Genomic DNA, 27547 nt, shown 5'->3' on the forward strand with positions numbered 1-27547 from the left:
CCAAGTCCAACCACCTCGTTAATAGCTGAGGTCTTTATTTCAATTTGTATATACAGTAAAAGTGCTGCTGAGAATCTGCAGCAACCAGACAAAACATAAATGTAATTCTCTCTCAACAATTAGCAGCTTAAGATCTATCAACTACAGTGTTAACGTTCACACGTTCACAAGTGTCATTTCTGTACTTTTCAATTCGTGCGAGTTTTTATTCTTACACACTTTGATAAAACACACTTACAGTCTAGTAGTCAGTCCTACTGGGGATATCACTTAGCATACATAACACACAGATAGAAATGTTAACTCTTAGAGCCACATTCAAAATCCCCAGTCTCATTTAGGGGTGGGAACCATAATTTTGCCTTTGTGAATTTGTTGACTATAATATTTGGTTTTGTTTTGGATGCATATTTTCCAAAGCTGTTAGGCAGCTCTGTACTGGAACTCACTCGGAATTCAGCATTTCATCTGACTGTACCTCAAAGGAATATGAAATTAGAAACAAAACCAAATGTAGTGAAAGACACATGAAAATATGCTCATTATTAAGACATGACTAGCAAGGAAGGCTTAATCTCAGTATTTTCCTTGGTATCAGATTTTTATGTCAATTGGGTGGAAGGAGTACAAGGGAGAGAAAGGGTTCCAGTCAATGTGAAGTGTAAAATTTAACCTACTTTTGCTTAAGGAGCCACTGGAATAGAAAGCCTTCCTTGCTAGGATGTACTGAGTATATACCAAGAAATTGAAATTGGAGCAGACAGATATGTCCTTCAATTATCATTAAAAAATGTAAAATATTAGTCATTCTATAACCTGAACAGTGTCACCCAGGCTACCACAGCTAGCCTCAGGCACCACCACTAACAAGTAATCCAGGAATGCTTCATTTCAAAGGGAATGCATGTAGTCTTTAAAAGAGAAGAAGCATTAAAATGATGGGAATTTTCCACCTACAGAACAATCGTTAAATTATTAGAGCAAGGTTATAGAAGAGCTTTGAACAGACAGGAGAATCCAAGAACAGTCACAATGCAAAGAAACTCAAAGGTAATAGGAATGGGCAGCAGAAAATGGGGAAAGGCATCAAACCATATTCAGTTTACAAAGAGCATTAAATGCAGACAACTGTTGGGCCTGCTGAACAATCAAGAAACAAGAGAGCTAGAAGGCCATTACTGTGCCTGACCCAGCCTGAACGTCCTTCCTAAGACAGTTTGAGAGAGGAGAATGGAAAGTTAGCACAGGCATGTTTGGCTGGGAGATCAGGGGGCTTCCCAGAGGCAACAACATTCCTTTGATAGAAACCATCCCAAGGCATAAGGAATAATTGAAATTCATCTATCACAGTGACTTCCAGTGCCCACAAAACTTAGTATCCTCTACACAGTTTAGGGGACGCAAAGGTTCCATCTTAGAAAAACTGGAGAACTGTGGCTCTCTATTCTGAGCCGTAGCTAAAACAGAAAGAACAAGCTGTGCTAGTTCAACAAGGTCATGGTATCCTTTGGCACTCCGGTCTAAAATCACTGCAATATTTTTAGACAAAGTTAACATTTTAAATACATAGGCTTGGGAACAATTTGTTTTTGGCCTGAACATGAATTGGTTCCAATTATTTTTTAAAAGAAAAATCTCCCTTGAGATTAAAAAAAAAAAAAAAATCCACCCTGGTCCCTGCTCTGGGCACTAATTTTGAGAGGTCAACAGAGCTAACAGGTATGCTACAATCATCTGGGGATAGAATGAAGACTGGGGTACCTGAGTTAAAATATCAAAATGATTATGGTAACAACATGCTGACTCTGAGAAGGCCAGCCTGCCAAAGCCACCAGAGGCTGGAGCTGTCATGTAAACCATGCTGTCAGACAGACAAGGCAATGCTAATCTAGTTTCAAAGGAATTCCCCGGGATAGGGGGAAACAGGCAAAGCATGGTTTGGGGCACATCATGTGTCCCTTGCTCATTACTTCGTTGCACAGAGCTGAAGCTAAGAGGAACAACATTTTGTGACTTAATGCTGCAAATATGAAAAGATTAGCCAAAGTTTCTAGATAAACTCTAAAAGCCCAACCAAGTTCCACCAAGATGATGGAACTGGTTATAGGATGGGGAAGAAGACTCAGTCCATTTTTCTAAACTGTCTATAAAAGTCCACTGAGCATAATTATGTTAATGTCAGTCTATATGAAAAGGAAGCCGACAACACTTTACACCCCAAACTTGGGTCCTTCTAACCTGATATCTCCTTCTCTGCTCTTAAGGGAGAATCACCTTCAGTCAATTCTCTCAGGCAGACAAAATAAAGCTTTGAAATTAAGGATGTGGGGGCCAAAATGCAGACACAAGATTCATAATCACTTTGGTTTCAGTAATTAGGAGGTGTTAAAAAATAAATTAAGGAAACACAAGGAATTATTTATGACTCTCATAGTCTCATTTTTTTCCTAAAGACAGCTCAGCCCAAAGTCACTGAGTGAACATTTTCTTGGGGCAAAAAAATCTCTATCCTATCATGCTGGTTTGTGGAAACAGCTTCTCCCTGCACACCCCATTCCTCTCCAACCAAACCAAGCCCATGAAGTGGTGGTGGTGGTGGGGCAGCAAACACCAAAAAGCAGCAGCAGCAGCAGCAGCAGCAGCAGCCAGACCAAGGAGTTTAAGCTGCATCATAAAACAAGGGCATCAGAGGGCAGCATTTATAGCAAGTCTTCCTTTACTCAAACTGTTCCAAGATAAGAGGGAGCAGCACACTTAAATATCCACACATTTCTTCATTTAAAAACATCACTTCTTTATTTCAAAGGAAAAGTAAAAGACCCTCCCAACCCTTTCAAAAAGCAAAACAAAAAACACAAACCACCCAATAATAATAATAATAAAAAATCCTATTAGAAACCATAAGGAAGCACTGAGAGTTTGAGTATTACATTCTTCAAGTATGCTGTTTGGATTTTTTTTTTTAATTGATGACTATACACGTTTTTAAAAAAAACCGTAAAAGTGCGGCCATGGGATTTTGCTTAAAATTAAGTATTTGGAGGGCTACTTCAAAACACTGTAGTAGGACTATGCAGTGATCCTGTGGGGCACGATGCTCTCACACTTGTATCCTAGCAAAGGTTAAGGGACCAGGTTCAAAAGCAATCATACTTCCAGCATTAGCACGAGTGGCCAACTTGGGTGAGAAAGCCAGGGAGATCCATGTGTTCTTCCACGGACAAGGAAAATCCGCCCTGAATCCAAAAATTCAGACATGGAATGTGGTAGGATTTCACAGTAAAGTTAGTCTGGGAGGGGAGAGGTGGTGAGCCCAGACAAGGCAGGGTGTTAGGTTTAACTGGTTTCCCTAATCAGGTTTTTGCATCTTTTTAGTGGGTTTTAGTGCAGTTTTTCAAGCCACATTTTAGATGCCCTTCAGTGTGCTCCAGATTGTTGGTTCATGTTAAAGGACTGTTTAAGATTTGCATCCCAAGGAAAATCATGCTACATAAAAATGATCCAAGAATTTTGCCCAAAAAACTTCTTGGATAAAATCTAAAAAATACTATTGCAATTGTGTCTCTTGAAGAAAAAAACATTATTCTAAATGTAAACAGATTCACTCAACTCTTTTGTTGTTGTAGAAAACTTCAGAGTAGGTAAGTTGCTGTCTAATTCTTTGCTGCATGCACTCGCCAGAGGGTAGGGGAGCACTGCCTTCTTTTGCCAGCATCATCTGGGGGATGAAAAGAACCGTTCCACATAGCTGAAGAGGGCATCCCAGTGCTTCCAGAGAAAGGCAATGAAAACCACAAGAAATAAAGTGCTGAACGTCCTGTTGCGAGTCTTCATAAGAGGAACCACGCAGTTGGCTACGGTGGAGACAAAGACCAAAAGAACTGCCATGACAGCCAGAAGAATGTTGATGAGTTTGCCCAGAAGGTTCCGGGCAGTGGCATTCTCCAGCCCTTCCAGCTGCACCACCTGCTGCTGCTGCTGCTGGAGCTCCATCTTGGAGATGCGGGTCTGGCACGCCTCCAGGGCCTCCTGTGGGCCAGAACAGGGAATAGTTAAACCTTTTGCTTACAAGTAATCTGAGAAGCTGATTTGCCCCTGAGGCAAGCCAGGTGCATCTTGAGCTATGCCAATGATTTAAAATATACTAGAGAGTGACCACAGCATCATGGTGAAATGGGAAGACTCCTTTGTTTCTCCCCTTAAAGTAGGAAAAGAGAGGAAAAAGGGAACAGAGAGCCTATTCAAACAAATAATGACAACTTCCCAAATAGAAACTTAAACAAGGAAATATCGATCTTAAATGACATTACAGCTCTGGCCAGTTGCTCAGTGGTTAGAACACTGGCCCAAGGACCGAACCAAGGGGCCACAGGTTCAATTCCTGGGCAAGGACATGTGCCTCAGTTGCAGGTTCCCAGCACCTGCAGGGACAGGTGTGTAGGCAACCAACTGATGTGTCTCTCTCACATGGATTTTTTTCTTTCTCTCTCCCCTTTCTTCCTCCCTACCACTCTCTCTAGAAATCAATGGCAAAAATATCCTGTGGGGGTGGACTAAAAAAAAGGACACATTAGAGCAAAGAACATATTTGATATTTATTGAATTTCCACCCCCAAAATAAAAAAATATACATTCTTTTCAAGTGCACACGAAACATTCTCAAGGATAGACCATGTTGTAGCACAAAACCAGTCTCAATAAATTTGAGAAGACAGAAATCATACCAAAGCATATTATCTGATCAAAATGGTATAAAACTACAGGAAGAAAGCTGACAAAAACATGAATATGTGAAGATAAAACAACATGCTGCTGAACAACTACTGGGTCAAAGAAGAAATAAATAAAATAAAAGATCAAAAGATACAGAGAGACAAATAAAAATAAAAATACGACATACCAAAATTTGGGGGCTGCAACAAAAATGGTACAAAAAGGTTTACAGCATTACATGCCTATCTCAAGAAATAAGAAAACTCTCAAATAAACCACCTAACATTATACATTAAAGAACTATAAAAAGAACAAAGGAATTCCAAAGTCAGTAGAAGAAAGTAATAAAAATTAGAGTGGAAATAAATGAAATAGAGAACAAAAGGATAATAGAAAAAAATAATGAAGCAAAGAGCTGGTTCTTTGAAAAGAAATAAAATTGACAAATCTCTGGCTAGACTTGCTAAGGAAAAAAGAGAAAAGACTCAAATAAAATAAAAAATGAAAGAGAAGTTACAACGAACATCAGAGAAATACAAAGGATTATACAAGAATACCATGAAAGGCTTTATGCCACCAAATTTGATAACCTAGAAAAAATAGACAAATTCTTAGAAATATGTAACCTTCCTAGACCGAGAAATGAAAAATTGGAAAACCTAAAGAGTCCGATCACTAGTAAGGAAATTGAAACTGTCATAAAAAAAACTCTCAAAAAACAAAAGTCCAAGAGCAGATGGCGTCACAAGTGAATTCCACCAAACATTCAAAGAAGGTTTAATACCTATCATTCTCATGCTCTTCAAAAAAAACCTGAAAGGAAGTAATACTTCCTGACTAATTTTACAAGGCTAACATTATCCTGATACCAAAACCTGGTAAGAACAACACAAAAAAGAAAATTATAGGCCAATATCTTTGATGAACATAGATGCAAAAATCCTAAACAAAATATTGGCAAATTGAATACAGGGTACATTAAAAAGATAAAACATCATCATCAAGTGGGGTTCATTCCAGGGATGCAAGGATGGTTCAATGCATGCACATTGGTCAATACACGACATTAACAAATAAAAGATAAGAATCATATAATCATATCAATAGATGTAGAAAAAGTTGTATCTGACAAGATACAACATCCACTTATGATAAAACACTTAATATAACTGGTTTAGAAAAAAAGTACCTTAACACAACAAAGGCCATATATAACAAACCCTCAGCTAACATCATACTAAATGGTAAAAAACTTTTCTTCTAAGATCAGGAACAAGACAAGGATGCCCATTCTCACCACTGCTATTCAATAAAGTACTGGAAGTCTTGGCCAGAGCAATTAGGCAAGAGAAAAAAGAAAAGGCATCTAAATTTGGAATGAAGAAGTAAAACTGTCATTATTTGCAGATGACATGATTCTCTATATAGAAAATCCTAAAGACTCCATGAAAAAACTATTAGAAACAATAAATACAGTAAAGTTAAAGGATCAACATAAAAAAATCTGCTGCACTCCTATATACTAACAAAGTATCAGAAAGCGAGATGAAGAAAAAAATTCATTTACAATTGCAACAAAAAGGATAAAATACTTAGGAATAAACTTAACAAAAGAAGTGAAGGACCTGTACATTGAAAACTACAACACAGTGTTGCAATATATGTTTAATGCAACCCCTATCAAAATCCCAGTAGCATTTCTCTTAGATATAGAATTTTTAAACCCCTCAAATTTGTATGGAACCACAAAAGATCCCAAATAACCAAAGCAATCCTGGAAAAAAAAAAAAAAGAACAAAGCTATAGGTATCACACTCCCTGTGTGATTATACTACAAATTATACTACAAAACTATAGTAATCAAAACAATAAGGTATTGGCAGAGAAATGGACAAATGGAACAGAACTGAGAGCTTAGAGATAAACCCACACATATATGGGCAACTACTTTTCAAAGGAGCCAAAAATATACAATGGAGAAAGGAAAGTCTTTAATAAATAGTGTTGGGGAAACTGAAAAGAATGAAACTAGACTATCTGACACCACACACAAAAATGAACTCAAAAGTAGTTTAAAGGCTTGAATATAAGACCAGAAACAATAAGATAGATAGAAGAAAACATAGTCACCAAACTTCAGGATGGGTATTTGTGACACCAAAGGCAAGGGAAGTAAAAGCAAAAATAAATGAATAGGACTACATCAAACCAAAAGCTTCTGTACAACAAAAGGAATAATTAACAAAACAAAAAGGCAACCAACCAAATTCCAGAAGGTATTTGCAAATGTTACCTACCGAAAGGGGATAAAATCCAAAATATACAAAGAACAACTCAACAAGAAAAAACCCCAAACAATCCAATTAAAAAATGGGCAGAGGACCTGAATAGACATTTTCCAAGGAAGACATACAGATGACCAACAGATATATGAAAAAATGCTCAACATCACTAGCTATAAGGAAAATGCAAACCAAAACTACAATGAAGTAGTTGGAATGGCTATTATCAATAAGATAAGAAATAAATATTGCACAGGATGTGGAGGAAAGAGAACTCCCATATACTGCTGGTAGAAATATAAACTGGTGCAGCCACTATGGAATACAGCGAAGAGGTTCCTCAAAAAATTAAGGATCAGAGCTACCATATGACCCATCAATCCTTCTTCTGGGTATCTACCTGAAAATTCTGAAAACATTTATTTGTGGGGTTTTTTTTGGTTTATTTTTTTTACTGTTCATCAGATTATTTATTCACTTGATTTTTAGATTCACTTGTTGATGTTTATTTGTTGTTCATAATTTGTATCTTTACCTTTTCCTTCTTCTTCCTCTTCTTAAAGGATACCTTTCAGCATTTCATATAATACTGGTTTGGTGGTGATGAACTCCTTTAGCTTTTCCTTATCTGTGAAGCTCTTTATCTGGCCTTCACTTCTGAATGATAGCTTTGCTGGATAAAGTAGTCTTGGTTGTAGGTTCTTGGTATTCATTACTTTGAATATTTCCTGCCACTCCCTCTGGCCTGCAAAGTTTCTGTTGAGAAATCAGCTGACAGTCATATGGGTACTCCCTTGTAGGTAACTGACTGTCTTTCTCTTGCTGCTTTTAAGATTCTCTCTTTGTCTTTTGCTCTTGGCATTTTAATGATGATGTGTCTTGGTGTGGTCCTCTTTGGATTCCTTTTGTTTGGGGTTCTCTGCTCCTCCTGGACTTGTAAGTCTATTTCTTTCACCAGGTAGGGGAAGTTTTCTGTCATTATTTCTTCAAATAGGTTTTCAATATCTTGCTCTCTCTCTTCTTCTGGCACCCCTATAATTTGGATGTTGGTAGGCTTGAAGCTGTCCCAGAGGCTCCTTACACTATCTTCGTATTTTTGGATTCTTTTTTCATTTTGCTTTTCCGGTTGGGTGTTTTTTGCTTCTTCGTATTTCAAATCTTTGACTTGATTCTTGCGATCCTCTGGTCTGCTGTTGGGAGTCTGTATAATATTCTTTATTTCAGTCAGTGTATGCTTAATTTCTAGTTGGTTCTTTATCACAACATCGAGGGTTTCACCAGTCTTCTTGAAGATCTCACTACATTTATCGGCGGTCTCACCAGTCTTCTTGAAGATCTCACTACATTTATCAGCGGTCTCACCAGTCTTTTCTTTTAGGCTACTGTAATACTAGTTTCCTGGGCCTTCTCCAAGACTAATTTCAAGATGCCTTCATATTACCTCCCAACTGGATGAGCAAAAGATAAATATTCTACTTTCCCACAGAATAAGCTAGAAGGTCACTACTAACCTTACACATGATTGCCTTGTGGTATGCTCACAAACTGCCTAGCAATGTACCTATAAAAGGTTTTGACGTGGCAGCTAGGACAAAAGTCCCCTTTGCTACAGAAGATCGGCAAGATGGCCAGGGGACTTGCCTGCACAGCTCTTGAAGCAGTAACTACAGATGTAGTGCATATGGTTTTCTATAGGCTGAGACTACTGTGAGCTTAGAAACATTTCCCAGAAAACCAAGCAAACATATCACCTCCAAATTGTACAGATTTTTGAGAACTGAAGAGCAGGTATATTATAGCTGGTATTGGGTTTATTTTGATACTCCACTCTCCCCATCTTTTTCCCTAAACTTCTTATTATGGTAAAATACACCTAACACAAAATTTAACATTTTAAAGTGTACAATCTAATAACATTTAGTAAATTCACAATGTTGTGCACTACTATAAAAATTCCAGAACATTCTCATCATCCCAAAAAGAAACCCTCTACTCCTCTGCTATCACTTTTCCACAGCCCCAGGCAACCACTTATCTACTTTGTCTCCAAAGATTGGTCTATTCTGGACATTTCATATAAATGGAATAATACAATATGTGCCTTCTGTGACAAGTTTATTTCACTGAACACCATGTTTTTTTGTTTGTTTGTTTTTAAAAAATATATTTTATTGATTTTTTTACAGAGAGAAAGGGAGAGGGATAGAGAGTTAGAAACATCGATGAGAGAGAAACATTGATCAGCTGCCTCCTGCACACCCCCTAATGGGGATGTGCCTGCAAACAAGGTACATGCCCTTGACCGGAATCAAACCTGGGACCTTTCAGTCCATAGGCCAATGCTCTATCCACTGAGCCAAACCGGTTAGGGCTGAACACAATGTTTTTCAGATTCATCTATGTTGTAAAATTATCAGTACTTCATTCCTTTTTCTTTTTTTACTGTGTTAAAATATACATAACAAAATTTATCATTTAAACTTTTTAAGTATAAAGTTCAGTGGTATTAAATACAATCATATTGTTGTGCAACCATCACCACCATCCATCTTATAACTCTTTTCATCTTGTAAAACTAAAACTCTATATCTATTTAACGACAATTCCCCCTACCCACTAGCCAATGGCAACAATCATTCTACTTTCTTTTTAATCTTTTTCTTTTACACCTGGATCCTTCATGCTAACCTGGATGTCCCGGGCCCGTTCATAGGACTGATATGCAATTTTCTCTTCCATGCTGGCCAATTCCTGCTTCAAGTTCAAGATTTCATTCTGATGGAGCTCCGTTAGGTCATTTAGTTGTTCTTCTAATCGTTCACATCTAAGAAGGGGGGAAAGTTAAAATTTTAGGCATTCTGTATTTTCCTGGTGTTATTCACATCTAATCCCAAAACTCATTCTGCAAAGGAATAAAATAAAAGCACACAAAAATTGAGAGGCCTGGGGTAACAGGGCATCCTAGTGGGTACAGCACTTCCCTAAAATGGGCAGTTTATCACAAGGCCATATCATAGTGGCAACATAGCTCTTTTACATTCTTCTTCACACACAGTATTTGCAGTGATGCCTCAGCCCTGGTTAGCTTTGAGCATACCTATAATAAATGAGGCAGTTCTTTTTCTGTTCTGAGCAGAATATGGGAGAAGTGAAAACTAGAGTACAATTAAGCAGGTCTCATCAAAAGATAAATAGCATGTAAATGGAAACTGACCAAGCAGTCCCCAGTTGCTTATTTTGACCTTGGACAGGTCACTCACCTTAATGCCCATGATTCACAGCCCATCGTTCCCATGGTCAAGCACAGTGTCAAGGACAACTCAGTCAACAAATATTTATTTTCTGCCAAGATGATGGCAGAAAGGAATACGTAATCCAAATAAGATCACTAGGGGTATACAGCAGAGCACCTGGTGGCTGGTTAAGATGGAAGGCCTCTTCCCAGTTCAACACTCTTCAACAATGAGAACTGAAACTTGAATGATGATATGAATAAGTGCTGTAAAGATGGGGATAGGGGGCATCTTAAAGTAGAAGGAATAACAAGTGTAAAGTTCTCAAGGTGGAAAACAAGCTTTGTAGGTTTGAGGGAAAGAACATAGGCCTGTGTGACTATAGCTGAGTAAAAATGAGGGAAAATGAAGGGAAATGAGATTCATTGGGAGCAAGGTAATATTTATTTATTTATTTATTGACTGATTGATTGATTGATTGTCTAAAGTTTTACATATGTCTCCTTCCCCCACCCCCCCGCTTGACATTCTCCCCCTCCTGCCATACCCACCCCAGGCAAGCCCCCACTGCCCAGAGTCTGTGTCCATTGGCTATGCTAATATGCATGCATACAAGTCCTTTGGGAGCAAGGTGATTTTAATTCACCTTATATGACTAGCACTAGGACTACATATAAGAAAGCTTATTCTTCATAAAGATGGAACCTGGGCAGGGCATCTAAGGACCCACGGGACTGGAACAGGTTTAAAGAACGAGAGCAGAGATTCCGTGTAGAAAAGAGCATGGGTAAAGGACAAGGGGTAGAAATGTATTAGGATAATTGGAATAGTGGATCTATGTTGGAGGAAAAAAGAGAAGTTTGGTCTTAAAAGATAGGCAGGTGAGTGGGGATTCTGGAATAGATAGTAGATGGGTCCAAAGCAGATTGCTGAAAGGGGAAAGGGTGACATGATGAACACAGTGTTTTAGGAAAATAGGTTATATGTTAGTGGTGAGGAGGACAGACTGGGGTAAGTTGTGTGTGGAGTCCCAGGAATCAAACTAAGAGCTACATAGGCAGGAGAAAAGTTGAAGACTACACATTTAAAAAGACTAGAAAGGAAAGAATAAACACAGCCCCAGCTAATGGTGACTAGAATGGAAGCCTCTGTCAGACAGAGGGTTCATCCCAACCGGCGCATATACTAACTAGCGAGCACTACTCAAGTAAGCACACACCTAACACTAGCATGTGAGCCTCCGAGGACTTCGTATTAAAAAAATAAAAATGCCAGAACAAACTCAAACATTTAAAACTACCCTCCCCTTTCCCTCATTTTTAACCACATCTATAGCACACAAACTTTTAAGAACTACATGAAAGGTCTTCGTTTAAGGAAATTTTTCTGTTGTGGCATCACCAACATTCTTTCTTCCAATGATTATATTATAAATAATTATATCCTTAACTTCATTCCTCCTATAAGAAACAAGATTTTTAAAAATATATATATTTTATTAATTTTTTTATGGAGAGGAAGGGAGAGGGATAGAGAGTTAGAAACATCGATGAGAGAGAAACATCGATTAGCTACCTCCTGCATACCTCCCACTGGGGATGTGCCCACAACCAAGGTACATGCCCTTGACCAGAATTGAACCTGGAACCCTTCAGTCTGCAGGCCAACGCTCTATCCACTGAGCCAAATTGGTCAGGGCAAGAAACAAGAATTTTTTTAAAAGGCATAGTCTGACCCTTTTACTATGTTACTGAATCCTGCTTAATTCTCCTTTATCCTTGATAGGAATCTGTACTGCTTCCTTTCATGCTGAGTTCTGTTACTAAAGTGACTGAACAGGATGATCAAAAAGCATTTCTACCTTTTGTCTGTAACTATGGCCAATATTTTCTGTAACGCTGCCTTTTCACTTCATCTGCTGTCCAGGGCCTGTGCTCAAAAATAGGTGCCACCTCTGGAATTGATTTTCTATCAAATTTTAAGTTCACTCAAAGCTATAAGATTAATATTTTGTCTTTTTATGAAATTAAGCCCATTGTTTTACGGTGTTTTTAGTGTTTGATGATTTTCATAATCTCTCTCCTCACCAGAGAGGGGCTTTTAAAAATGGGTGTTCCAATGTGCCAGTTCCTTGAGAATTAAGAGAAAGGCTGGGCATGTCAGCAAATAACTCTCCTAAGCTAAGGATTAATGTTGGTGGCAGGGAGGGGAGCATGGTGGTAGCAACCAGCCTGCATACTGATGAAAGCAGACCCATGTGATATCTTTGGCATGTGTTCTATAAACTACTGCCCCAACCTCTTGGCCCACAAATTATACAGTCTTTCAGGAATGTTGGGGAATCTTTATTTGATATTAAACACAGTTCACATATACCATTAGGACAGATTAAAAAGAAATAGCAGCAAAGTTACCATTTATTCAGTGCTTTCTATGCAAATTCATTTCTATAACACCAAGAAGGTAGTAGAAATTATCTTCATTTTAAAGATGAGGTAAAGTAACCTGCCCAAGGCACACAGAAATTAAGTAGGGGAGCAAGGGTTTGAATCAAGATTTGACTTTATTTTAAAAATATATTTTTATCGATTTCAGAGAGGAAGGGAGAGGGAGAGGTAGAAACATCAATGATGAGAGAGAATCATTGATTGGCTGCCTCCTGCATGCCCCCTACTGGGGATCAAGCCCGAAACCCAGGCATGTGCCCTTGACCGGAATCAAACCCAGAACCCTTCAGTCCACAGGCCGATGCTCTATCCACTGAGCCAAACCAGCTAGGGCAGGTTTATTTGACTTTAAAACCCAAGTTTTTAACCTCTACACTGTGATGCCACTTTTAAACTACTCAAGAAGCCCAGATAAGCTAACCCCTTTATAAGTAAGACATCTGAGCCAGGTGTATAGCTGATCCAAATCACACAGCTACAAAGGGAGATGGGGTGTAATAAAAAGATTATGAATCTAGAATAAAATACAAGATAATAACAAGAGTTGGTGAAGATATGGAGAAATTCAAACCCTGAAATATTGCTGGTGGAAATATAACATGATGCAACTGTTTGGAAAAGTTTGGCAGTTCCTCAAAAAGCTAAACTTCTAACCCAGAAATTCCACTCCAAGTATATGCCAAAGAGAAATTATTTCCACACAAAAACTTGTACATAGCCCTAATCAGTTTGGTTCAGTGGATAGAGCGTCGGCCTGTGGACTGAAGGGTCCCAGGTTTGATTCCGGTCAAGGGCATGTATCTTGGTTGCGGGCACATCCCCAGTGGGAGGTGTGCAGGAGGTAGCTGATCGATGTTTCTCTCTCATCAATGATTCTGACTCTCTATCCCTCTCCCTTCCTCTCTGTAAAAAATCAATAAAATATATTTTTAAATAAAACAAAACAAAACAAAAACTTGTACATGAATGTTCACAGCAGCCTTATTCATCATAGCCCAAAAGTGGAAACAACCCAATATCCATCAACTGATAAATGAGTAAATAAAATGTGGTTTACTCATAAAATGAATTATTATTTGGAAAGGAAATGAAATGAGCCCTGGCTAGGTAGTTCAGTTGGTTAGAGCGTTGTCCTGATATGCCAAGGTTGCAGGTTCAATCTCTGGTCGGAATCAACCAATGAATGCATAAATAAGTGGAACAAATCGATGTTTCTCTCTCTCTCTCTCTCTCTCTCTCTCAAAATCAATGAAAAAAATATATATATACACACACATATATATAAAGGAAGAAATGAAGTAATGATGCATGCTACAATATGGATGAGCCTTGAAAATACTATGCTAAGTGAAAGATACCAATGGGAAAGGACCAAATTGTATGATTCCACATATATAAAATGTTCAGAACAGGCAAATTTATAGAGACAAAAAATTAATGGTTGCCAGAGGTTGGGGCAGGATTAGAAAAATTGGATGAAAATGTCCTAAAACTGATTATGGTGATGGTTGCATATATCTGTGAATATGCTGTGATTTGTTTACTTTAAATGGGTGAATTGTATTATTTAGGAATTATATCTCAATAAAGCTGTTAAGAAAGATTAGGGACATATGTAATGTACTTTGAAATGCATTAAAAAATAAGACAGACGTGGGATGGGTAGGTGGAAAGATATGTGATAAAACAATATAGTAAAATGTAGAATCTAGGAGATAAGTGTATGGGTATTCACTGTACAATTTTTTTTTCAAGTTTGCAGTGTGTTTGAAAGTAAAAAAATTGGGGGGGGGGAAATTATAGGTGTTATAGCCAGGAACACTTGTGTTTGAGTCCTGGTTCCCACTCATAAACTGTAGAACTCAAGGGTGAAACAAGACCCACAATGTATCCAGTTCAAACAGCCCCATTAGTTCATTAGTAATTACCAGCATTTGTTTCTTTCTTCGAGTCCTAAGAATTATCTAGAAAATGATGATTTTCTGAAAGAAAAGATATAGCTGCTATTGTGTAACTAAAATCCTCTTACACTTACACAAACAGTTGTGTTTGGGTTATCATAGTAAACACCTTCAATATGTAGGAAACATCGGGGAGGAAACTGAGAAAGCCATAAACGTTGAGGCCTTTGCAAAATGTGAACAAAGAAATTGGTGAAATGCCTTGGCGTCTTGGAATGCATGTTTTCTGGGTTGCCTCAGTGCCTTGAAAACATTACTGGCCTGTTATTATTAAAACACTTTCCCTATTTTGTTCACCCAGGTCATAGAAGATTGTTTTTCAGCTCTTTTCACAACCTCACAAGTCTATACATTATGCTCAGCAATTCCAGTCAAACATTTTTTCAGTGCCATCAGCCTTGGAGTGGCTTATATAACAACCTACATGTGAAAAAACAGGCTAACACAAAAGCCCAGTAAAAACGATGTGGTATTATTCTGGGTGGAGGAGTGCATCTGGGGAGGAATTAGGATTCAGTCTAATCTACTTAATCACTGTAAGCATCAAAACATCAAAACACTAGAACCAATAATAACAAGAACAATGGTAAGTACCCTCTCCGCACCGGTTTATGTGTATCATCTGCTTCTGAGGAACTTAGATTCATGAGGACGTTTCTACATTAATTCTCACCTCCCTCTTCCTCAGGAGTTACCTTCAATTTATAATTAAGAAATGGGAGCCCAAGATAGATGTAGTAAATTTCCCCCGTTAATGAGGTGTAGTTAGGATCTGAACTACTTGGTTCATGCCTTTTGTTTGTAGATTTTTTCAATTGTTGCTTTTAAAAAACGTTTTTTCCCTGTACTATTAATCAAATGCAAAATCTGAACAAAAGGAAGAAAACACCCATATTCCAGTTCCCACTATTACTTCCATTATTAATATAATCTCTTTTACTTACTTTACTTGCTAATGTTTACTTCTGGTCTGAATTCTAAAATGGAGAAGCCAGATACCTAGGGAATTCATATAAAGAACACTTCTATCTTTTCATTAAATATTAACACTAAAGATTGGGGGGGGGGGGGAGGTCAATTGTGTTCAGCCTTTCATATGTGATTTTTTTAAAATCAAGAACTTCCTGTAAGGAATTTTTATTTTAATCCCTTCATCTGACAATAATTAAAGCTATCTGGAAATGAAAAGGGGGATTCTTTTTTTTTAAGAAAACTTTTATTATTATTTATTTTATGCTGAATTTATTCCCAGGCCACAAGTTTTTGTTTCTTCAGTGTTTGTTTGTTTTTAAATATCTTTTTCTTCTGTGCAACTTCCTCTTCTGCTTTTCTTCACAGTAAGACCATATCAATATGACAGGGAGAGCTTATGGGTTAATCCGCTCATGAGGTCTGTTAAATTCTGTCACATCTTGGGAGCTTTGTTCACCTGGATGTGCTCAATGACCAGAGAATATACATCTACACCCTAAGTTCAGCATTACCCTCTGCATTTTTAAGCATGCGCAGCAAAAATTCAGACTCTTTTTGAGCCACTGACCCTCTGTCCTGTCCCACTGTTTGGCATGGGCACACCGACCAACTCCACCATTGTAACAAGGGAATGGAACACATTGCTTTCATAAAGTGACATCCTTCAAATAGTTGGTGGCTTTGTGAATATGCATACACTGATGGCCTGGGCAATTTCACAAGTGTTCTTAAAGTGAACATGAAGATTTGAACCTCTTGATCCGCATGATTTTTGTGGAGTTTTCTGGGTCAAATGAATAGCAAGCCATTTTCAGAAGTCACCTCTAGCCACTTTCAGGAAGACAGTGAAAAGGGGGATTTTTCATCCAATAGCATATGATTTTGATTAGCATGTGCTTTTCAAGAGACTCAGTGTGGAACACAAAGTAATAATTTCATTTTAACACTTTTTCCTCAAAGGTCCTTTGTAAATCAGTACAACTCAAAGGGAACATAGACATTTCAATATGTTTTGTTGTTGGTGAACAATTCATAAATGAATACTGATCTTGGAAAAGTATTTCATCCACTGGATTAATCAACACAGTAGTCACCTTCCTAGATCAAAGATAAGCCAGGGCTCTTTTGGGTCAAATTCCTGAGAATGAGAAACTGGGTGAGTGTACAGGTTGGGAATGCTTCACCTAATGCATCAGTGTTTAGGTGTGGCTCAAAAGTTTGGAGTCATCTCTGAGAGCCAGTGGCACTTCCCTAGTTGGGCAATAGGTCACTAGGACAGGATGGCTGAAGAATCTTGTAGAGTAGGTATTTGAGAGAAACAGGAAGAACTAGGTCCCAGGACTGACACAGATAGGCAACTATGGGAGCAAACTACTGCATTATTTTCCAAATGTTTGCCAGGGATCTGACGTAGCTTCTGCTAGTATTTGACCTCAATAAAGAGACATAGTTGGAGTAGGGGATATGACATGTGGTGGGAACTTGAATACATTCTTGGCTGAATTGCAAAAAGTGGATTTTGCCTTCTTAACTTTTGTTACCTCATTTGTGTTGAAGACTGAAAAGAGGCTCAGAAACATTGAACTAGTCTTCAGTTGAAAAAGAAGAGATTAGCCAAAGAATATATATGCATGGCCCATGAATACAAACAATGGTGTGGTGAGGGCCAGAGGGAGGGGTGGGTGGGGGCTGAGTGGGGGTAGGCAAAGGAGGGAAAATGGGGGGCATCTGTAATAGTGGCATATATACACACAGACACACACACACACACACACACACACACACACACACATATACTAGAGGCCCGATGCACAAAAATTTGTGCACTTGGGGGGGGGGGGTCCCCCAGCCTGGCCTGTGCCCTCTCGCAGTCTGGGACCCCTCGAGAGATGACCACCTGCTGGCTTAGGCCCACTCCCCGGGGTATTGGGCCTAAGCTGGCAATCAGACATCCCTCTGGCAGCCTGGGAGCCCTTGGGGGATGTCCACTTGCCAGCGGGGAGCAGGCCTAAGTTGCAGTCTGACATCCTTAGTGCTGCTGAGGAGGCGGGAGAGGCTCCCACCACCACCGCTGTACTGGCAGCCATCCACCTGGCTTGTGGCTGAGCAGAGCTCCCCCTGTAGGAGTGCACTGACCACCAGGGGGCAGCTCCTGCATTAAGCATCTGCCTCCTCGTGGTCAGTGTGTGTCATAATCACCAGTCATTCCCAGTCTTTCTGCTATTAGGGTCAGTTTGCATATTACCCTATTACTATATAGGATAGAGGCCTGATGCATGGGTGGGGGCCGGCTGGTTTGCCCTTCAGGGTGGGGGTCCCCACTGGGGTGCCTGGCCAGCCTGGGTGAGGGGCTGATAGCTGTTTGCAGGCTGGTCAAGCCCCCCCTCCCCCTGTGGGGACCCTCACCCCATGGAGGTTTGGCCAGCCTGGGTGAGGGGCTGATGGCTGTTTTCAGGCTGGCCACACTCCCTTTAGGGTGGGGGTCCCCACTGGGGTGCCTAGCCAGTCTGGGTGAGGGGCTGAGGGCCGTTTTAAGGCTGGCCAAGCCTCCCCGGTGACTAAAGCTCCCAGCCTCTCCTTTTTTTCTTTTTGTTTATTCTGGGATTTATTTACCTTCTATAATTGGAACTTTGTAACCTGGAGTGGAGCTCAGAGCTGGCCAGGGCTTGGCTTCCTCCATCACCAGGGGCAACCCAAGGCTCCAGCTCCGTGGCCACGGCTGGCTGAAAGCAGGTATCTGGAGTTTATTTACCTTCTATAATTGAAACTTTGTTGCCTGAGTGGAGCTCAGAGCTGGCCAGGGTGGGTGGGAGGGAAAGCCTCCTGCTCGCTCCAGCTCTGTGGCCACGGCCAGCTGAAAGCAGGTATCTGGGGTTTGTTTAGCTTCTATAATTGAAACTTTGTTGATTTCAGAGCTCAGAGCCGGGCTGCGGCAGGCGGGGAACCTTGGCTTCCTCCATCACTGGAGCAAGCACGCGCCTCCTGCTCGCTCCAGCTCTGTGGCTGCTGGCCGCCATCTTTGTTGGTGGTTAATTTGCATATCTCGCTGATTAGCCAATGGGAGGCATAGCAAAGGTATGGTCAATTACCATGTTTGTCTATTATTAGGTAAGAGATATATATATATGTATATATATATGTATATATACATGTGTGTATATATATATATATATATATATATATATATATATATATATACATATATACATATATGTATATATATATATATGGCTAATATGCAAAGTTGCAAAGTGTCCCCTCGGGAGTTTAACCGGGAGTTCGATCGCTAACTATGACATGCGCTGACCACCAGGAGGGTGGTACAGAATGAAGGAAGGCCCTGGTTGGCAGCCAGCAGTCGGGGAAGGAAGGCCCTGGCTGGCAGCCGGAAGGCCCCGATAGGCCCTAATCACCAGCCAGGCCTAGGGACCCTACCCGTGCACATATTTCGTGCAACAGGCCTCTAGTCCTATATAATAAAAGCCTAACATGCTAAGTGTCCGACTGTTTGACCAGTTGTTATGATGCACACTGACCACCAGGGAGCAGACGCTCTGACTGGTAGGTTAGCTTATTGCTGGGATCCGGCCAATTGGGACTGGGCGAGATGGGCTGGGCATGCCCTGGAGCCCTCCCATGGTCCCTCCCCAGCTCCGATCGTGCACCAGTGGGGTCCCTTGGCCTGGCCTGCACCCTCTCGCAATAGGGACCACTCAGGGGATGTCGGAGAGCCGGTTTCAGCCCGATCCCTGCAGGCCAGGCCAAGGGACCCCACCGGTACACGAATCCGTGCACTGGGCCTCTAGTCTATATGTATTAAAGCTTAAGCGACCGGTCAACCATCTGGTAGCTATGACATGCACTGACCACCAGGGGGGCAGACGTTCAATGCAGAAACAGAAACCACAGGCATGGAAACATGGAACAGACTGATGAATCTCGGAAGGGAGGTAGGGGGGTGGGAAGAGATTAACTAAAGATCTTATATGCATACTAGAGGCCTGGTGAACAGATTCATGCACCGGTGGGGTCCCTTGGCCTAGCCTGCGGGGATTGGCTCTCTGACATCTCCTGAGGGTTCCTGGATTGCGAGAGGGTGCAGGCCAGGCCGAGGGACCCCACTGGTGCATGAATCTGTGTACCAGGCCTTTAGTCTATATATATAAAAGCCTAAGTGCGGTCCCTCAGCCTGGCCTGCGGGTTTCAGCCTGATCCACGCAGGCCAGGCCAAGGGACCCCACCAGTGCACGAATCTGTGCACCGGGCCTCTAGTCTATATATATAAAAGTCTAAGCACAGGTCCCTCGGCCTGGCCTGCGGGGATCAGGCTGAAACCGGCTCTCCGACATCCTCCAAGGGGTCCCGGATTGCGAGAGGGTGCAGGCCAGGCTGAGGGACCCCACCAGTGCACGAATTTGTGCACCGGGCCTCTAGTAAATAAATTTTAGAAAAAGGAATGGAAAAAGTACAGAACCAGTCCCCATGAACTACTAGCCCCCAAACTTTTAGGGCAGTGCATTGTCTTAAAGACAAGAGACAGTAGATGCCTAAAGTATATAGGGAATAAATAAAAGCTAGAAGGGCTTTCTGGGTAATTCAGACTTGGTAATGACAGCTTTCTAACATCCTGGTACACCCCAGACCATATCTCATTTAATAATCTCAACAACATGTACAATAGATATCATCATCTTGTTTTTATAGAGGAAACTGAGGCTTAAATGAGTTACATAAGGTCTTCCTCCAACCTTAATTTATTAATGAAGTAATTTACCTCCTCTCCCTTTCTTCCCTACTCTAACCTTCCTCCCCATTTTTCCTCCATTACCTTTTTAGTGGCTAAACTGGGAGGAGCTCATCTGTCAATTTCTTTTATGAAAGGTCTTATCCTTCCTAAGAGCATCTCCTAATTGGGCTTTTTTCTCTTAGAAACAAAGAGCTAATTTGATCCAATATTTTCAGTTTCTATTTCAAATTTGTTGGCCAAACCTAGTCTACATATCTTCTGGAGATTCTCTGATCAATTTGCTAGATGACGAACAGGGCTAAAACCTGGAATAAAGGGGCTAACATAGCTATATCTGTCTTATGTCCAGTGATAATTACTTTATTTTAAGTAAAATTATATTTAAACAACAATTTGTTTAGTTAGAACTTCAATGGCCTGTACTTAATTGGGTTAGCCTAGTTACTGACTGTTCTACTGCAAGTGATGACTGCTAATGGTGACTGCTTCCTTCTGTATTTTTGCTCTTATGACTCAGTGCAATTTAAAATATTCTGGGCTTAATATAATTTCAGAAGCCAATTTCTAAAGCACAATAATCCCCTTAAAATAGAAGCTTTCATCAACATCCCTGCCCTACATGATATTGCTTTAAACAGGCAGTAGATGGGTAGGATTCTGGGCCAGATCCCCTAGGGAAAAAACTACAAAAGGAACCTGTAAAACTGTCTATAAGTTGTTTTCCTAGTTCTCTCCTGTTTACAACGCATTTTGCCACAGCTGAATTTTTTCCTACAGTAACTCATTAATATATTATACTCACTATGAAAATAGGACTGGTTCTCCAGTTTTTAAACAGCAAATTAAATATAAGTTAAACCATTTTACTGTGTGACCTGGCAAAAGTCACTTTATCTTTCTAGGTCTCACTGTACTCATTTGTAGAACAAGATTAAACTAGATATCTAAGGGCTCCTTTTATCTCTGAAGTACTAAGTGAATACTCTATTGCTACTAACATATCTACAATAATACTTAAATGGGATGAAAAGACTACTAGCAAGACAAGAAGAATATGAAGTCAGTACAGATCCCATCACTAAAAACCTGTCTAAACCTTGTCTCATACCTTTCCAAAAATAATCTCAGTCATATCTGAGTGCCCAATGCAAAGCTCAAATTCTAAACTACTAGTCAAAAGTTGGGGTGGAGTTTAGATCCAAGCTCTGCTACAATGGCTTCCAGGACTAAGTGCATGTGGGTGGCTAAAGTACTATTCAGTCATGGCACAATTACATAGTTAGAGAGAGAGAGAGAGAGAGAGAGAGAGAGAGAGAGAGAGAGAGAGAGAGAGAGAAACTGACTGTACTCTACAGGATCCTTAATGCTTCTGATTTTTCCAGAGTAAGTAGATGACCTTGAGCAAGAATCCTGACTTGGCACTGTCACTGAGGTAGAGAGCAAAGGGAAGCACATTAAGTAACATTATTGAGAAGGAACTCTGAAAAGTGGAAATAAAGATGGGGATGAGGGTTTCTTTATAATATATATATTACATAAAGTTTATATATTCCTCTAGTACATATCTACACTGTTGTATTAGCTTGAGAAAACTTTCCAGAGCTTATGCATTTACAGAATTTTCCAAAATATGTTAAAAATAGTGACTAGACTTTTAGTGAAACCTGGAAAAGGTCTAATACCCATTGCCAATGAAGTCCAGGTTTCTTAGAGCTAGACTATAAAAGTAGTCTTTCAATCATAGAGGTTTTAGGTTTAAGCTTGGAAAACAAAACAACTGGCCTGATATGAAAAAAACACTGGCTTTGGAATCAGATAAAACTGGGTTTGATTCCTGGCTTTACTACTTACCAAGTGACCTACCTTTGGCAAATTTTAAAACCCCACTGGGGCCAATTTCCTTATCTGTAAAATAAGGATAATACAATCCACTTGCAGGGCTATTGTGAGGATTAGCAAATATATGTAAAGCACCTAGCATTATTCGAATCACAGGAGTTTAGCAAATGCTGTTAGTGCTGGTATTCTCCTCCCCTATCACTTAGAATAACAAGCAGCAATTCTGTGTATGACCGTCCTCCTGTCAACTGTGATAATCTATAATAATAAAAGTGGAGTATGCTAATTAGGCGGACATGCTTCGGGATGTAGCCGGGGCTGCAAGGGAAGCCCAGGTCCCAGGTGCCTGCCGGTGGCCAGAGGGAAGCCGGTGCCGGCAGCCGGGGGAAGGAAGGCCTACTCTCACATAAATTTCATGCATTGGGCCTCTAGTCCTATATAATAAAAGGATAATATGCAAATTGACTGAACGGCGGAACGACTGGTTGCTATGACTTGCACTGACCACCAGAGGGCAGATGCTCTACGCAGGAGCTGCCCTCTGGTGGTTAGTGTGCTCCCGCAGGGGGAGCGCCACTCAGCCAGAAGTCGGGCTCACAGCTGGCGAGCGGCCTAAACTGTCAGTCGGACATCCCCCAAGTGCTCCCAGACTGCAAGAGTGCGCAGGCTGGGCTGAAGGACCCCTGAGTCCATGAATTTTGTGCACTGGGCCTCTAGTTAGTAAAATAAACGAAAGCACTGAAAATAACCAGAAATGCATCTAGAGCAGTCATGTACACATTAATGGTTCTTGGTTAGAAAAGTATTCCTTGAGTTCATCCCTAGGCTACTTCCTTCCTAGACAAAAAGAAAAGCCTGCAGGAGTCTCTCTCTTCTAATTTCTATTTCTACTCTCCTGGAGGCTTGGCTTTTTGTCTAGGAAGGAAGTAGACTGGGGATGGAGCTAAAGTTCTATCCTGTCTCTGAATTATTTTAAATGGATACAAAGGTGGATCTTGGGAGACCTGTTTTTCCTCTCTGACTTTCTCACATTGGCCTACATCTGATTTGAAGACATAACAACTCTATATAAATTTTTAAACTCTGGAAGAATTTAAAAACTGGAATGTTTTGCTATCCATTTAAAATAAAAGGGTCAAAGCAGGCAGTTGGTTTTTTGAGCAACTATGGAACACCCAGGTTTCCATGGCTCAAAGGGGCATATTTTAAAAGCAGCAGTAGCAGCTGCTACTTAACATCAACAAAGTACTTACTGGGCCAGGCACCAAGCTATGTGCTTTACATAAATTATTTCATTTAAATGTCACAGTAACCTTTGAACGACTATTATTTTTCCGGTGTTAGAGATGTGGAAACCAGAACTTAGGAACGTTAAGAAACTTGCCCAATTTTCAAGATTAGTAAGTGGCAGAACAAGAATTTGAATGTAAGACTTAAATATAATATAGTACAAAGGACCAGGTGCTTTATTTTGAGTCTACTTGAATATCTGTTAGATTGCTCACCACTTTAGATATTGTCTTCTAAGTATATTAAAGACTATATAAAACAACGAATTAAGAATGGTAATGTTTTTGCTTTTAGAACTTCCTTTCTCTTTCCCACACTTCTTTTCTTTTCTTTTCTTGTTCTTTTCTTTTCTCACAGTCTTAAGTTTGAATTAAAGGATGGAAGAGTGAAGATAACAGACAGGACTGAATTACTGATTAGCATTTTCACCATGTGAAAGAGTTTGCTGCTGCAACTCTTCACTCATCTTACTGATTCACATGAATAATTTATTCAGGCCCTGAGATTATCTCATAAAAACAAACTTTAAAAAAATCACTTAAAAAAAAAAAAGGTGGAAGGGACCTTAAAAGATTGCCTGTTCAACCCTTGATATAGTAAAATTATTGAGGATTCCCTCTCATTAGAAACTGGAACAAAACCAGAACTCACATCTTTCAAGGCCTAACCCAACCTGTGGCTCCCATGAGATTAGCCCTTAATCTGTATCAATGAGGTGGTTTGTCTCTGGTTGACAAAGTTTGGATCTGATTAAGTACTACATGGTGGACATTATTTTCTATCTGCATGTGATGGAAACAAGAGGAAAAGACACACATTTGAAGATAACTAAGAATGGTCTAATATGAATATACAGTGTAATATGAAACAAAAAAGCTATTAGCTTCTACCTTTAGCACAGATTATAACTAAAAACATTTACCCCTTTGAGAATTCTCTAACTATTGCAGAACCATTTCACATGTTGAAGTTCACTCCCATTCAAATGTTTGCCAATTCATAGTAAAGGTAACAGACATGCTTATCTGGATTTATTTCCAGTCTAATCTTTCTACACCAACTGCCTAGATAAATGTGCTTAAAGCCCAATAACTACAGGTTCATTACATTTTGGACAGGCTATGTCTTTGATTTATACACAGTTGGGGGTTATAACAAATCTTTTGAATTTAATGTAGTATACATACAGGCTGCAATGACTTGTGATTCTGTAATTACAAATAGGTGAAATGCCTCAGAAACCTTGGGCTTCATTTGAAAGTCTTAACCTAGAATGGAAGACTGGAGAGCTACAGTAATCATCACCTCTCAACTACAATGCTTCACTGGTATGTAACCTTGGGAGTTACTTAATTTTGTCATGCCTGTCATTTGCATTCTATGATAGGAACTCATGCAGACATCATAGTACATATCTAAAGTGCTCTGGACATTCCAGAAAAAGACACTCTACTAAAGATCTTTAAAAGCCAGCCCCCGCCCACAATAGCCAAAGCAAAGGGAACCAACCCCAAACATAAGTAATTTCGGATTGTAATTCCATATAACTTACCTATATCGCTCTTCCTGCAAGGCCTGCATTATTAATGAATAGTCCCTCTGATAATGTTCCTTGAGGGTCTCAAAGGATTCCTCTAGCCTGGCCTGGGTTTCCCGGATCTCCTGGATCTCATGTAATAGTGCATCAAACCCTGAGCTCTGCATGTCCAGAGTGTTCGTTTTGGAGCTAGATGCTCCTATAGCGATGCCTCCAGTGGTGCTGTTGGCTCCTACTGAGCCTGAAGTGGCACTAGAACAATCTTCTTCACTACCATATTTTGGGCTCGACTGAAAGTTTGAAATCACTCCCAAAGCCTTCCCATCATCTATCTGCCCTTCTTCTAAAGAGTCCTTCAGGTTAGGGATGTTGTCTGCACTGCCAAATTTATTCCGAATTAATGAAGCAATCTCTCTGGGCTTTGAGACTACTGCCCCTGCTGCTGAATGGGTTGCCTGGGAGAAGCTGGAAAGTCCACCTTTGACACTGTCTACCACACCTTCACTGAAGCCAGTCACCTTCGCTCCCACATCTTTCAAACCCTGGTGCATGTCCCTGAAGACATCCTTTGGCTGCCGGGGGATCCCATTCTGTTCCACTTCTCGGAGCTTCCTGTGGTAGTGCTCAAGCTTCTTTTGTAGCTGGAGGATGGTTTGGGCAGATTTCTGGTTCTTCTTCTCAAAGACCTGCTTGATGCGGGCAGCCTGCTGCTTATCTGCGCTGTTGGCAAGCTTCAAGTACTCAGCAACGTTGTCATCCCGGGCTGTTTGTGCAATCTTGATTTGTTCTGTGAGCTTCAGGATCTTCTGCTGCAGGTGAGCAATTGCAGCCTTTGTACGCTGAGGGTCTGGTGTTCCATCCACAGAGTCTGTGTGGATGCTGCCATCAGTGCTGGAGGCCACTGCACTGGAAGTCTGGGCGAGGCTGCTTACTTCCAACCGCTCGATCTAGCATCAAAGCAAAAGGTAGATGTTAAAAAGACCCCAAAAGACTACTTTTCCAGAATCAATAGGCCAATCAATTATACTTTGCTTTAAGCAAGACGGGTATATGAGGATTTACACAAGATGTAAACTGGGGTATTTTCCCTTTGTTAGAGGATTTAGTATGGTATATCTTGAAATAACAAAGCTCCTTAGTGGGTTTAAAGCATAAATTAATTTACATTCTTCACACATACTTTTGTTTACAAGCATATCTATGTAAAACAAGGTACATCTGGAGTTCAATTTAATTATATAAAAATCATTTTAGTATTCAGACATCACTGTAATTCCAACCCATGTTCTAAGATTACGGTCATCTGAAAACGTTGGTGAGAACAAGTATTTTACTGGCTAGATATAAAAATCCAATTTTTATCACAGTGGACCCATGATTTTTGGGTCTAAATCATGTCATGGGCAATGGAATCATTCTTTCCATTCTAATAGGGACACTTATTGGTAGCTGGAGACAGGTGCAGGTAAGATTGAGAAGGTACTGCTGAAAGTGGTAAGAATGAATGTGTACACTCTTGAGAGTTAAAATTCCAAAACACAAGCAACTGTGATAAACTTGGGCAACATTATGTGAACAGTAGAGACAGAGACAGTAAGGTAAGTAATTTAAAAAGTCAATGACTAAGTTCAGACCTTTTAGAGGCCAAATTCTATGAGTTCTAACCAGGAAACAATTTTTATTAGGCAAGAGTCTCCAAAACACACACAATGACTATCCTTTCATACAGGTAAGCAACCATTAAAAAGAGCTGAAGAAAAAGACATGCTGCTTAGATATGAAAACTTAAACTATCATACTTCAAAACTCTTAGCCAAAGCAGGGGATAGGTTAGTTTATCTAACTCAGGAGAAAAAAGTCTTTTAAGAAGGTGCCAATTGATATGACTTGTAGTGCTGAATTAGAGTAGGGCCTATGCAGAAAGGTTTTAGAAACTATTCTCTATTGAACAATAACAGAAATACATAATTAAATAACCACTCTAGGTAATAAAAATTCCCAATAAGCACGTCAAATTACAAATTTACCATCTCAGAGACTTAAGAGCACACCCTTTTCCTTGCTTCCCATCCCTAATTTGTCATCATCAGCAATTTGCCAGAAAGAACTGTATATAGGTTACTCTCATATTAAAAAAAAGGTTGAATTACATTTTTGTGATGACAATAATATACCAATTCTGAAATGTTCATAAAATGCTAATAATTAACTTGCCAGTCCAGACATGCATTCTCTCTCTTTTTTTTTAATCTTGGTTGTATCTCCTCAGTTTGCCGTCTGAACAGAATTTATGCTGATCTCTAACTCTAAAACACACTGAGTTCATGAATGAATTCAATATATTACTATTGATGTGAATAAAACAGTATTTTCTTTCTAGATGAACACAAAAGAAATATTGTGCCTTTAAATAAAATCAAAATATAATTTAAAATCAAAATGAATAAAATGACATTATATACTCCACTAATAAAAACAAAAACAAAAACAAAAAAACACCATACAGAATAGTTAGGGACTAGTACA

General features: G+C 39.8%; 1 protein-coding gene across 8 annotated transcripts in view; it reads right to left on the bottom strand.

Moving 5' to 3' along the window:
* The window catches only part of TMCC1 (transmembrane and coiled-coil domain family 1), a 112693-nt gene continuing 85146 nt past the window's right edge, over nt 1–27547 (bottom strand). For all 8 annotated transcript variants that reach the window (XM_059663665.1, XM_059663670.1, XM_059663666.1 and 5 more), the window contains 3 exons: nt 25037–25968; nt 9684–9819; nt 1–4029 (listed from right to left, as the gene is read on the bottom strand). In XM_059663665.1, coding sequence (XP_059519648.1) covers nt 3715–4029; nt 9684–9819; nt 25037–25968 — 1383 coding nt within the window. In that variant the 3' untranslated portion in view covers nt 1–3714. The remainder of the gene's footprint in view (nt 4030–9683; nt 9820–25036; nt 25969–27547) is intronic.

This window comes from Myotis daubentonii, chromosome 14 (assembly GCF_963259705.1).
Source record: "Myotis daubentonii chromosome 14, mMyoDau2.1, whole genome shotgun sequence".
Taxonomy (NCBI): Eukaryota; Metazoa; Chordata; class Mammalia; order Chiroptera; family Vespertilionidae; genus Myotis; species Myotis daubentonii.